Below are 14,513 nucleotides of genomic sequence, written 5' to 3' on the forward strand. Positions count from 1 at the left end.
GAGATAATATAAGACAAGTACTGGAATCAATAGAATACTATGAAATATCGGGGACACCAGGCCTGGTTTTCGTAGCTGATTTTGAAAAGGCTTTTAAAAAAGTACGACTGGAGTTTATATATAAATGCCTAGAATATTTCAATTTTGGGGAATCTCTTATAAAATGGGTTAAAGTTATGTATAGTAACCCTAGGTGTAAAATAGTAAATAATGGCTACATCTCAAAGTTTTAAACTATCTAGAGGAGTAAAACAAGGTTGTTCACTATCGGCATATCTATTTATTATTGCCATTGAAATGTTAGCTGTTAAGATTAGATCAAACAATAATATTAAGGGATTAGAAATCCGTGGCTTAAAAACTAAAGTGTCATTGTACGCTGATGATTCATGTTTTCTTTTAAAACCACAATTAGAGGATCTAGATACTTTTTCTATCCTCTCTGGATTAAAACCAAATTATGATAAGTGTATTATGTATTGGATCACAAAAAAATGCACATTTTACATTACCGTGTAGTTTACCAATTAAATGGTCTGACGGAGATGTGGACATACTCGGTATACAAATCGCAAAAGAAAGAAATTATCTCACTCCAATACATTTTTATAGAAAGTTAGCAAAATAGATAAGATCTTGCTACCATGGAAAGGAAAATACCTGTCTATTTGTGGAAAAATCACCTTGATTAACTCTTTAGTCATATCACAGTTTACCTATTTGCTTATGGTTTTACTTACACCTAGTGACCTGCTATTTCAATTATATGAACAAAAAATATTGAATTTTATTTGGAATGGCAAGCCAGACAAAATTAAAAAGGGCCTATTTATATAACGAATATGAATTCGGAGGGCATAAATTATTAAATATTAAAGCATTAGACCTCTCACTAAAGGCATCAGTCATACCAAAGTTATACTTAAATCAAAACTGGTTCTCTAGTAAATTGGTAGGAATGTCTCATCCTATGTTCAAGAATGGCCTTTTTTCCCTTTATTCAGATTACACCTGCTCACTTTCGGTTGTTTTGAAAAGGAAATCATCTCAAATATCGTTATTTTTTAAACAAGCCTTAGAAAGTTGGTTGCAATTTCAGTTTAATCCACCTGAAAAGACAGAACAAATAATACAACAAATATTGTGGTTAAACTCAAATATACTAATTGATTAAAAAAAACGTATTTTTCGAAGAAATGTTTAAACAAGGTATTTTTGTGAATGATATCATAAATAGGACAGGTGGAGTTATGTCACACATGCAGCTAACACAGACATATGGAAATGTCTGCTCTACCCAAAATTACAACCAACTAATTGCAGCATTACCACAAAAATGGAAGAGGCAAGTAGAAGGGGAAAAAAGTAAGGAACTTGTATGTCGGCCCTGTATTAAAGAACATAAATGGTTAAAGAAGGTGTGATAAATAAAAACATATACCAATTTTATTTAAGGACCAAAAACCTGACAGCTGTGCCATATAAATTGCAAAATAGTTGGGAAGAAATTTTCGATGCACCCATTCCATGGCACATGGTTTATGAATTGATACGCAAAACAACGCCGGATTCAAAACTTCACATTTTTCAATTTAAATTACTATACAAAATTCTTGCAACCAATAGAATGTTATATATATGGGGGATACAATCTTCCCAGCTCTGCAGATTTTGCTGTGAGGAGGCAGAGTCATTAGATCATTTATTTTGGTATTGTCCATATGTAGCTCGTTTTTGGTCACAGGTCCAGGAATGGCTGAAGAATTGCAACATTTTCCTAGAACTAATTTAATTTACAATCTGTAGAAGCTATGAGAATAGAAAGGTTCAGTACTTTTGTCAATCATCACAGCACAATTGAAAAATATATGGCAAATAGAAATCCAAAATGGATGGTGTTGAGAGATAGATGGGAGGGGTTGAATGGAGCTGAAGGGTGGGCCTAATATCAAGATAACCAGTGTAAAACATATGGGGTCTGTAAAATGTATATAGGTTCAGATATTTTGTGAAATAGCACAGTTACAAATAGAAATCAAACTGGATGGATATCAGAAATAGAGGAAGGACTAAAAACAAACAAAATATAACAATTGTAAAATAGATTGTGTCTGTAAAATGTGTATAAGATGTATATACTGAAGGTAGAAGCCTAAGTGAAGCCTTGTTTATTAGTTTACTCCAATTGTTGGAGGGGTGGTAGGGTTTGCGGGGAATAATAAAGGTATATTCTAAAAAAAGTATGTATGTGTCACACCCTGGCCATAGAGAGGGTTTTGGTCTCTATTTTGGTTAGGCCAGGGAGTGACTGGGGTGGGCATTCTATGTTCCTTTTTCTATGTTTTTGTATTTCTTTGTTTTGTTCTCTATTTTGGTGAGTTTCATATTTATTAAACATGTGGAACTCTTAAGTACGCTGCGCCTTGGTCTACTCCTTTAGACGCTCGTGACAGTATGTCTATATAGGTATGTGTATTTATGTATGTGTATATGTATGCATATGTGTATGTATATGGATATATTTACAAAAATATATATATGGGGGATTGGAAATGATGCAGACAATTACATTGATGGAAGCAATAATCTTTCCGCAATATTAAGCTGATCCACCCCTTAAAAAAAAAGTTCTGGGTCCATACATGTTAAGAGAAGAGATCAAGAAAATGTTAGAACGAGGACCTCCACCTTCTCTCTTTGCAAGTTATGCGCCACCTCCCCTTCCCAAATTCGAAAGATGCTAACACGGAACCCAAACCGGCTGCGCGCGTGCTCCATCGTGCATAAATGTATTTTGTCCCCCCACACCAAACGCGATCACAACACGCAGGTTAAAATATCAAAACAAACTCTGAACCAATTATATTAATTTGGGGACAGGTCGAAAAGCATTACACATTTATGGCAATTTAGCTAGTTAGCTTGCACTTGCTACAAGCTAATTTGTCCTATTTAGCTAGCTTGCTGTTGCTAATTTGTCCTGGGATATAAACATTGAGTTATTTTACCTGAAATAAGGTCCTCTACTCCGCCAATTAATCCACACATAAAACGGTCAACCGAATCGTTTCTAGTCATCTCTCCTCCTTCCAGGCCTGTTCTTCTCTTGACTTTATATTGCGATTGGCAACTTTCATAAATTAGGTGCAGTACCGCCACTGACCTCGTTCGTCTTTCAGTCACCCACGTGGGTATAACCAATGAGGAGATGGCACATGGGTACCTGCTTCTATAAACCAATGAGGAGATGGGAGAGGCAGGACTTGCGCAATCTGCGTCACAAATAGAACTGACTTCTATTTTAACCCTTGGCAACGCAGACGCTCGTTGGCGCGCACGAGCAGTGTGGGTACAATAATCGAATAATATAGATTTCTACATTTATTTTGTAACGCTCGCACACATGACGCCAGCGGTGTAGTCAGCCTGTAACACCCTCGAAATCGTGATTTGTCCAAATAACCAGTGAAGACAAGCAAAACACGGGAACTACTGCTGCTCCTTATCCTAGCATCCCATTAAATCCAAACAGATTATCTTGGTTTACAGACAGAATCTTTCCACAACAGGTAAGCACATGCCAGATTGTACAATGCCTGGATAGTTATTTTACTTATTAACTAACCACATGTTATAGCAATCTGATGCTTGGCAGCACAGTCGATGACGTGTCACCCAGCCATTGGTTGATGCATGCAACTTCTGAGCAGGGGCACGCGACCTGTATGTGACAGTTGTCAGGGGCTTGGTGGGTCTAGCAGGCAGTGATCATCTTGATTTTATACTTTCACATGTTCTGTAAGAGATTAGAGTCCCCTATGAAACACAGACCACATAAGGTTCCCACCCTTACATTACGATAAACCGAAGAGTAGATGTAGTATAGCCCTATTTTCAATCAAGTGCTACGGTATTTGTATTTTAAACAATGCATATTCAATATATCACAATGCTGCTGTCCGGGCCTGGATAGCTGCAGCACCGAACTCGGGTTTACATGAGATTAAACCAAGTCTGCGATTGCAGACAAGTGCAATATGATTGCAGACAAGTGCCATGGGGTTGGATGTGCAATTGAGACTCCAATTGTAAATAAAATGCGTCAGAAATAAACTATTCCAATATTGGAAAGCGGCAACCCCAAGGAGGAGCCCTGACGCACCACCGTAAAATGACTAAAACTGTCAGAAATCCCAAGGGATGGCACATTTATAATAAAACGCCATTTAACATGAACGAGACGGCAAAGACAGTGACTTATTATTGAAGCTCAGTCGACACTATTTTACTTGTGGCATAGCCCCTATACATCATTGCAGACGACAGCACTTTTGACGCCAGAAAATGATATTGCAGAGACAATAGGGCTATTGAAAGAAAAGACTACAGGTCTACATTATGTGATATTTTCTATGATATGCATACTAATAGCCTACATCATAGCAGCATAGACTTTATTGGCACACGTGCCAAAGAAACGTGAATATAGGCCTAATCGAAACGAGTGCGTAGTTTCAAACTCAAGATCCAAGCAAAGATAATCTATATGTTTTACTCATCGACAGTGAAAACTGCCACATACAATTCCAATATAGATTGCAACCCACCCCATCCCCTCAGTGAGTACGTAGATCCACGTATTCACCAAGCGCCCTCTATCACCGTGCCAGCGAAATCATGCTGCATCACTGCCTCAACCGCAAAGACCTCCACGGCAACACGGCCTCATTTAGTCTCTTCTTCTGTCTGTCCATGACTAAATTCAATCACATTGGGACAGTGAAAAACATATTGCCGGGACACGATTAGGAAGAGTACCCCCCCCCCCCCACACACACACACACACAGTCTGTAGGCTATATCTATAAACACAGTCACTGCCTTTCACTGTTTATCAACATCACAGGTTCCGAGCAAAATACAATTATTTATACAGCACATCAGGCATCCACATGACGCAACCCAACCCTAAACGAGATCTTAAACGGCACACAATTAATAGCGTATAGCTCTTATTAGCCTATAAAATAATCAAAAAACAAAGAAAATGCACTCACTTTTTACTACCCGGTCGGTGGCGTTTAAGACCATGTCAACGTTAGACATCTTCATGGGCAGTTGCGCTCTTGAGGCAAACTCGTTTTTAGTCCTCCTTGCGGAAGTGACTGTTTATTCTCGGTGTGTTTTCGCGGTTGCGAGATTTGGTTGGTGCAGTGGCATCACTTGGATACGTCCCTCAGTGTATCACTGCCTGCGCTGGGGATGACTACTGCTACCCAGTTAGGGTGGATGCTGCTGAGGAGGGTGCTGTGCTAAGCTGTCGTGTGGGGGAGGATGGAGGGAACGAATTAGGAGGGGGTGGCAGAGAGAGAGAGAGTGGGAAAGAGAGAGCTCTGCTCAGGAGATCCTCACTGCGCGCTGCACCACCCCGACATGGCGTTGAGGGGAACTCCTACGCAAATGTTTCACGGGGCTGCCTGATGCTGCCATCAGGTGGAGGCAAAGCCGGGGTTTCCCAAAAACACGCACACGCGCCATGTTTTTGTATTCTATGCACTTGCTGAAAGGGGTGGGGATGTGGCCTGAGACGCATAGGTCTGTCGAATACTGTATATAGTATGGTTGTATCGGTGAAGGTTCCTGGGGCAAAACATTGTGCCATTGATTTTTGTGTGAGATGTTATTTCTCCAACATTTTCAAATATTCAGAGAGACCTATGGGAGAACAAATGGCATCAATAGAGGAGATGACAAGCCCAAAATGTGTGTGTGTGTGTGTGTGTGTGTGTGTGACAATAGCACATTGAATACGTAACCAATCAACACAGCACATTTCCTGGAAATGTTCAAATAACCATGGCATGTGGTTGCGCAAACTGTTCTGCCTCTCAGACCAAATGTGTCTGGGTGCCAAAGAATCTTGGATGAGTAGGCCTATTAGAGGAAAGTGGAAGTCTTAACGGCAGAAGGTTTTCCTGCAGCCACAGCCCCATAACAGGTGCTTTGAATGAATATTCTCATTATATGAGCTGCCAGAGCGCGGCGCTGTTCAGTGTCCGTGGTTCTGAAACCAGCGACCAGTCAGTCCGCGCTCATCGCAGCGCTGTGCGTAGTGCTGAATGTTTGCCCGCAGGTAGAGGGCACCTTCCCGTAGGCTAGATTCACTGCGGATTCTAAAATGTAAGTTAGAAAAGACGGACAACTTGTTTTGCCACCTCAACAACACACTGTGCTGTGGTGTCACAAGCACTTGGAAGACTATTTGTATTTAACTCAACTATCTTTTTTAGCAGGCCAAAGACAGGTAGCCTATGATGCGATCATGAATATTGTAGGTTTATCTTAATTTAGCCTATAGAGACCTACCTGTATATTGGGGATACGCTTTACAATAGCATTTACAATTTACATTATAGGCAGGTCGTATACATACAGTGCAACCTATAATGTGGCCTAATTGGCCATTACATTTTATTTTTGTTCTAGTAATTTCTACAATTTGTAACCCATAAGAATCCATCTAATGAAACGAATTTTGCTGACTTAGCTCAAACAACTTGGCTGGGATGCCTTACTCATTCCCAGTGGTGTAAAGTACTTACGTAGAAAGTACTTAAAAGCACTACTACTTTAAAGTACTACTTAAGTCGGTTTTTTGGGGGGGGGTATGTGTACTTAATTATTTATATATGTTTCACAACTTTTACTTCGCTACATTCATAAAGAGAATAATGTTATTTTTACTGCATACATTTTCCCTGACGCCCAAAAGTAGCCGTTACATTTTGAATGCTTTGCAGGGCAGGAACATTCTGAAATTCATGCACTTACCAATAGAACGAACCTGGTCATCCCTAATGCGTCTGATCTGGTGGACTCACTAAACACAAATGCTTCGTTTGTAAATGAGGTCTGAGTTTTGGAGTGTGCCCGTGGCTAGAACATTTATTTGGTTTGTTTAATATAAGGAATTTGAAAGGATTTATACTTTAACTTTTGATACTTAAGTATATTTCAAACCAAATACTTTTACAAAGGTAGTATTTTACTGGGTGACTTTAACTTTTACTTGAGTCATTTTCTAAGGAATCTTTATTTTTACTTAAGTATGACTATTGGGTACTTTTCCCACCACTGCTCATTCCCATGTAGGCCTATGGCTACAATAGAAGTCGTGGATTGGTGGGTCTTCTCTTCATCTGAATTTTGTTGCCATGACGGGCTAGGACTTTGTGATGACTGTAGAAATGTGTGTGCTTGGCTAAATGTTCTATGATGTAACCTTATGCATATTACATGAACAAAATAAAGCTCTGAAAACGGTGAAACAATCTCTGTAGGCCTATTTCTTTTTGACAGCTGTGAGGTTGCAGCTCCATCCCTTGTACATATGGTTCCACAGTTATTGTATATGAATATAAAGTTGACCATGACATGGGTAGGCCTAATTATGGATACAAGTGGGCTATCCTATTTATACATCTAGCTAATCATTAGAAAATATAGCACAAATTAGTCAAATCAAGGAGTCATATGGGAGGAACTAGTGGAGTTATGTAGCCTAAAGACTCAGAAATGATGTCAATTGCATAGCTCTAACCTGTCCCACGGTTTCCAGCGGATGTAGCGTGTCGCAAGCAGACGATTGCATCACAGTCTACCGAGAAGTGATGCGGTGCCCACTGCCCACAGCTGCTAGGAGGAGCCGGGTGAAGCGCACTGTATTTCACTTTCGCTAGGCTACTCCGATAGTCAGTCGCCGCATTGTACTGTAAGACAACAATTTAAAAACGTAGCTAGCTAATTTGAACTCCGGGGGGGTAACATCTGTGTGGAGAGGCAATAATCGTTATTTCGCAGAAGTAAACCGACCATACATTGACAGCGGCACGAACACAACAATGGCCCTGAAAAGAATTCATAAGGTAAGGAAGTAACGTTATCTTGCTTCCGTGCTAGCTAATAGCTAGCCCCCTTTGGCCTAATTACGAGCTAGGCTACTAAAGCAAAACGGCTTGCTAGCCCACATTTAGACCGCTTTCCTCATCTACCGCCTGGTCGGTGGCTAACTTCTGATCAGATTAATTTGCTTTTGAAAACTAGCGTTAGCTAGCTGGCTACTAGTCAGTTAGCTAACACAGTTTAGCGGCAGATGACATCGATAACAGTGCGCTATGCTAGCTAACAAGGTAACTAACGTTAACTATGAGTTATTGGCTACTAGCTAGCTAGGCAACGACGTTAGCTAATTTGATTAGCAAGCTACCATTAACTTATTATAGTTAGTTAATTAGGTAGTTAGCATACTGGCGGTGGTAGCTAGTTAGTTTGGCTAAATAGCTAGCTAGCTTTAATCATAGCTAGCTAGTTACACTTGGCAAGCTAACGTTTTTCGGGAAATTCCTTACTAGCTAGTACTACCTACTAACGTTACTTCCTTGTTGTAAACAAATGAACATCAGCTGCTGGTATCGTTTACACTCCCAAAAAATCACGTTTGGCATAGCTACCATGGTCCTGACCTGTCTAATGCCAGTAGTTACTTCAGCAACTTGACTTGAACAAGCCAGTTAGCTACTGTAACTAGCTATAAAATAGTTTTACCAGCATTGTCTTCAGTATCAAAATGAAGTTACTCTGTATGCTCTGTTGCCTTCATCTGACACTGGCTGATCAATGATTCATGAAAACGATTGAAGTTGACAGATTGTTTGACTTGGAAAGGAAAATATTTATCCGTCAATGCTATTCTAAATCCAGTACTATTTCTGTTTCATTGAGGACATTTAACTGACTTTCAGTTATGGCTGTGGCGGAAACGATGCTCAGTTGTAAACATGAATCCCGCTAACCCGTACAGGACAGGTCTGACCACAATGTTGTTTGTAGTCCTTGAAATGAGTTACATTTTGATAGGCCTCTGGCAACAAATCTGAGCCTAGCCGACTACATACCAGCCAACATTTAGCATTGGAGACATTGTATGCAGTTTGGCTGAATTACTAATACAATACAGGCATTGTTCATGGAAGTATTATTATTATAATTTTTGGAAGAAATTAGAACTCTATTTTATTTTTTTCTCCTAGGAGTTAAATGATTTGGCTCGTGACCCTCCAGCACAGTGCTCCGCAGGACCAGTGGGAGATGACAGTAAGTCACCTCTATCACACAACACCACCACCCGCAAATGACTTTCACCACCTATTTCAATCAATATTCTTGATGGTTCATATCTTTAATCACAGAAAACAGTATTTGACTCCAAGAATACTGTTGATGAAATGTAGCCTATAGATGGGAGCCAATAACGATTGATGCTGGTATTCATCAATGACACCAGTTGTCATTTGCATACTGGCACGGAAATCTAATTAAAGCACTATTTACTTGTAATGGTGCTCATAGTGTATTAAAACAGTTTTCTCCTCTCCTACTTAGTGTTTCACTGGCAGGCTACAATAATGGGACCTGTAAGTATACCCCCTTGTTCTGCTCTTTAAAGTTTAGGGGTTCACAGCCTTTACTCTGGGTCATATAGTAACCATCTATTTTCCTTTCTGCAGAATGACAGTCCGTATCAGGGCGGCGTGTTCTTCTTGACCATTCACTTCCCCACTGACTATCCCTTCAAACCACCAAAGGTAAGGACTTATCCTGGAACTTGTGGGCAGACTTTTAATGTAGCTATGAGCTAGACCTACAATGATCGTAAAATTCCGTCATGCATGACTGTTTGTTTTCAGTGCATGCGACGTCTCGTCATTGCGGTAAAGGAGACGGTGAAAATGTAATGCATTTGCAAAATACAGGGGGAAAAAAACATGTCCTCCCTATAGGTTGCATTCACCACAAGAATCTACCACCCGAACATCAACAGCAATGGCAGCATCTGCTTGGACATCCTAAGGTCGCAGTGGTCGCCAGCACTCACCATCTCCAAAGGTAAGTCCAAAATGGTGCTCTTGGTTTATGTTTGTATGTGGGTCTAGATCATTTATTTTGGTTGGTGTAAACCAGTATGGTTTGAGTTTTCACAACAGATCCTGGTAAGTATGTCCCGAATTATGCTCAGGAAGAGGTTCCGAGAGTTACATTGATTGTCAGAACGGTGGTGACTGTTGTTGTTGGTCGTCCTACAGTCCTCCTGTCCATCTGCTCACTTCTGTGTGACCCAAACCCAGACGACCCACTAGTGCCTGAGATCGCCCGCATCTACAAGACAGACAGGGAAAAGTAGGTCTTACACATTTTCAACATTCAACACATTTTTGTATAACCTGTCTGCTACAAGGGAAGTGATTTGTATCCTGCTGTCATTTCAGATACAACAGAATAGCCCGGGAATGGACACAGAAATATGCAATGTAGTCTCAAGGCATAACACCAGAGAATCTGCCTTTTATATTCGAAGGCTTGGGGAGCTTTGAACGAAAAGAGGGAAAAAGTCTTGTTGGTTTCCATCGGAGTGATTTCTTTGAGCCACACCCTCCCTCTCCCTACGCACTTCACCTCCATCCTCCTGCCTCACCCTCTTCAAAACCTGTCCAGCTGCGGTGTTGTACATATTTCAGATTGCATATTGTATACTCCACTGTCTGTTTCTGCCACTATGTCCAACGGCACCCATGTAGGACCACTCTTATTTGATTCCAAGAAGCATTCCTTATCATTTTTATTAACCCAAGGTTTGCTTTCCCAAGATTGAGGGTTTTTTTGTCTTTTTTTTTTTAAACATTTTTTATTATTTTTTTTCCTCCCTCTGTGCTTCCAACTATCCTGTGAGATGATGGTAAGGGTGGGGAGAGATGGGACTTGGAGAGTGTTTTTTGCTATGATAAGAAATGGCTTTCAATCTGTCACTATGGTTCTGGAAACCTCTAGGGGACTTTTTCTGTTTGGCTACGGTATGCCCAGGATCCCGCCTCAGCCCCACCACAATATTAATCACTGTCATTAAGATGATAGTTAAGTACCCGTGGACCCATCCACACTGTATGAAGTGGGACAATAGAATAATGAGACAGCGATCTATTGATAGCAGTGTCTGAATATAACTGCCAAATTACTGTTTTCCCTCAACTTAGTCAAATGACATACTCCTTGTTGTTTTTGCTAAAGATAAAAAATGGTGCCCTTTTAGATCGCCCTTTGAGCCTTCATTATATATTTTTTCTCTCAATGGTGGAAAGTCTTTCTTTTTGGTGTAGGTCTGATTTGGAATGTTAGGCAGATAAGTTGGGTGGTACATGTAGTTTGTGACTGAAATGGTATTAATCCAGCTTGATCGTCCATTTGATCTAGCCTGAAAGGACAAAGACTTGACATTAGTAATCATTTTTGAAGGCAACTTCACAAGACAAGCTCTAAAATGTTTTAAGCAACAGTAGCACTAGACTAGACGAATATGATAAGAGTTGAACTGTCTACCCTCAAGTGGGCTAAGTTGAAGGAAACAATCTGGGGTGTAATTTTCAGTTATTTTCATAAAAATAAAAAAAGAAGTGAACTCATTATTCTGTATTCACACTTTGTATATGTGAGCTGCCATTGTTGACTTAGCTCCAATGACTCATTGGCTGGATCTCAGAACCCTGGACTCAAGGACTTGAGTTCCAGACCGACAAACTTCTGTATATTTAATTACCCAGGAGCTCATGGAGCTTGTGTTAATTAAACTGTGTAATAAACATGATTATTAAAGTTGTGAGTTTCACTGTTTTATTTAATATCATTGCTCAAATATGTGCTTTTACAATTTTATCTGAAGTCTGTCAATTTGAAAAGATGAATATCTTATAAAATGTTTACAGTTTTTTTTTTTATTTAACCTTTTATTTAGGTAGCCGAGTCTTGCATGTGCGCTATTCACGTCGGAGATTTTTGCTGATGTTTTGATCGCAACAATGAAACCTACGAAATGAACCTTTTTAATACAACTGTGGAACATTTTGCCTTCCTATTATTCCAACTGATTCATACCATCATGTTGTCTCACTCAGGTCTCTTTTACAGCAAACTTTACATTAAGACTTAGGACCAGGCTGTTCTTATTACTGCCAGCCAATTCAATCAATTGTTACATTATTTGAAGCAGAGTTACCGAACCTGCAACTACACTAGACCCGAATTCCATTCTTATATATTAGTGCTACGCTGCTCCAAAAATTGTATGGAATATTTCAGAAACAACTGTCTGATTTGTGAGACTACTGTACAACACTGTCCTGAATTTTTAAGGACAAAGCTGAGCCAAGAGCCGCGTAATATACTTACACCAATTCAGCTGTCTCACTATGATGCTCAACTATAGTATGTATTTAGGAGGGGTTAGACCTTGTGTACAATATATACAAATAAAGGTGTCTTTATTTCCAGGCAACAAATTAGATTATTTTTTATTCTCCCACTAGATGGAGCTCTATCATTGGGTTTGGCTCTAATGTTAGTTCGATTTTTCATAATGTAGGCTTAACGGCTTTTGCCATTCATTTGAGGGCCACAATCAGCTAGCCACTGTGGCATTTACAGTGGCTGTAGTCAATTAAGAGGTGTATGAGATGTCTTAGTTAAATGCCAATAGATACCGTAAACATATGTTATATCTATATAATGACTATGTCCATTTGCCGTGGATCCCAAGGGTGGTTTGCGGCCTATCACATTCTGAGTGCAGAGAGTGAACGTGATTGCTTGTGGTCTGAACAACAAATCCTTGAAATCACGCCAGTGTTGACTGCCAGCAGCCCACTGCAGCTTGGAGCGATGAGGCGCAGGTAAAGTCTACTATAGTCTACTGCATGTTTGAGTCATATACCTTGTGGTGAGGACATTTACCCACACAGAGAACCCATATCACCAATAAAATGATGGTTCTTTCTTTCACTACAGGGGCTTGAGGCAGGGCCCAATACCCTTCCACATTTTGTGTGTCCTTGAATTTGGCAGTACTGAGGGGACTGATGAGTGGAGGGAGGCCAGCCAGATGAATGGGATGAGCCTCTGGACTAAAACAGGAGGTGTAAGGTGGGGAAGACAGCTGCACAGGGAGGTGAGGTACTGTCTTCTCATAAGGGTGTGTGGGAGTGAGAAAGGGGAGCTGCACTGTGATGTTTGGAGAACTTGCTTAGCTTGCAACATTACTCAGTGTCTGAGAAACCGGATGTTCATCTCTCTCTCTCTCCCTTCCTCTCACCCCTCACTCCTCTTTTAGGCTTCCTTTAGAGGCTCTCCTGTGGCGCTGGTCATGTGTGCAGCTGGAGAAAGAGGCCGTGTAACACTAATCCCCCGGCCGGCTCAGGAAAGTACTCTGCCTCGCTTAGCACAGAGAGAAAACAACAAAGAGCTGAGTGTGGCTGCAGCCCCAGGGCTCAGCGCGCCCACAAGAACGTCTCCTGTGTCACAGCTTGCTGCTGCCTCCTACCCATGGCCACTCTCTCACCCATTGCTCTCTCGATGTAACGCTCTCTCTGACACACCCCGTACCCGTGAAAAAAATACCCTTTCGGGAACTATGACGCCTAACCTATGTGTGTGTGTGTGTGTGTGTGCACGTGCGTGCGTGTGTATGTGAGCGTGTGAGAGAGATTGACTTCTGAGGGTCCAGATCCGGAATGTAGACAAGCCTAGAGCGGACAGGAAAAATGTGATCAGTCTGGACATTTTAAAATAACAAGGATGCACATGCGCGCCTCTGCACTATATATCAAATCAAAGTGAGGGACTCATGTCTGCGTGCTTTTAATCCATTTGAAACGAGTAGGCCCATGTGACCAATTACAAGAGTTCACTTATAAGTGTTATAACACATATTTTGGTAACGTGGTAAATATTGACCCCTTGCAGTGCATACGCGCCGTTCCTCAAATGTCGTGCACACCCTACTCCACTACGCACATGCCTCAGAGCTTGGAGTTGGTATGGCTGGTGGTCCGCGTGAAAGTGATTTCCAAAGGCGCAAGGGATGACGAGAGGATTGACGTCTGCTTAATATGAGATAGGGTTAGACCAGGCATATTGCCAGAGCCATGCTAGACACTCCAGGGATTACGGAGAAATGCGTGTCCAATTTATGCACGGCAGTGCGTCTTGGGGGAATAGATGCGACCATTGTGCACTTACCTTGAACGGAACCCTAGCTTGTTATCCCACAGCCACTCTCAGTAAACACAGAAGCCTACAGGTAAAAATGCTAATAATAATTGTAGAATGATAATAAACCAAATGGTGGTACAGCACTATTAATTGAATAGATTAATGGTACATTGTGGCCCTACAGGTAGTCTAGCAACACCAATCTATAGCCTATATTCTACTGACATGGAGAGAATATAAACGTTTGGCTTGGCTAAATTACAACAAATGGCATGATGAGTTAAACAAACAGGGAGATAAGTAATCACAAGAAACCCAAACCAAGCGATTCACAGGTGGCCATCCATGTGCTTACCTGTCACATTAGTGATTCCTCCACAGAACGTGAGGTGTGAGTTGAGCGTAATAACAATTCAACT

At 40.8% G+C, this 14,513-nt stretch overlaps 2 protein-coding genes across 3 annotated transcripts in view; one reads left to right on the forward strand and one right to left on the reverse strand.

The window, feature by feature from the left end:
* The window catches only part of LOC115154819 (serine/threonine-protein phosphatase 2B catalytic subunit alpha isoform), a 52,388-nt gene extending 46,947 nt beyond the window's left edge, over window positions 1-5,441 (reverse strand). The window contains exon 1 of one of the 2 annotated variants that reach the window (XM_029701435.1): window positions 5,058-5,441. In XM_029701435.1, the coding sequence (XP_029557295.1) occupies window positions 5,058-5,112 (55 nt within the window). In that variant the 5' untranslated portion in view covers window positions 5,113-5,441. The remainder of the gene's footprint in view (window positions 1-5,057) is intronic. The other variant, XM_029701434.1, reaches the window with a different exon arrangement.
* A 2,231-nt stretch (window positions 5,442-7,672) lies between these two features.
* Window positions 7,673-11,705, forward strand: LOC115154820 (ubiquitin-conjugating enzyme E2 D2). Its single transcript, XM_029701436.1, has 7 exons — window positions 7,673-7,925; window positions 9,090-9,153; window positions 9,442-9,473; window positions 9,567-9,644; window positions 9,840-9,945; window positions 10,143-10,236; window positions 10,326-11,705. The coding sequence occupies exons 1-7, from the start codon at window positions 7,902-7,904 to the stop codon at window positions 10,369-10,371; spliced, it is 444 nt and encodes a 147-aa protein (XP_029557296.1). The 5' UTR covers window positions 7,673-7,901; the 3' UTR covers window positions 10,372-11,705.
* The last annotated feature ends 2,808 nt before the right edge of the window (window positions 11,706-14,513 follow it).

Source organism: Salmo trutta, chromosome 19 (assembly GCF_901001165.1).
Source record: "Salmo trutta chromosome 19, fSalTru1.1, whole genome shotgun sequence".
NCBI lineage: Eukaryota > Metazoa > Chordata > Actinopteri > Salmoniformes > Salmonidae > Salmo > Salmo trutta.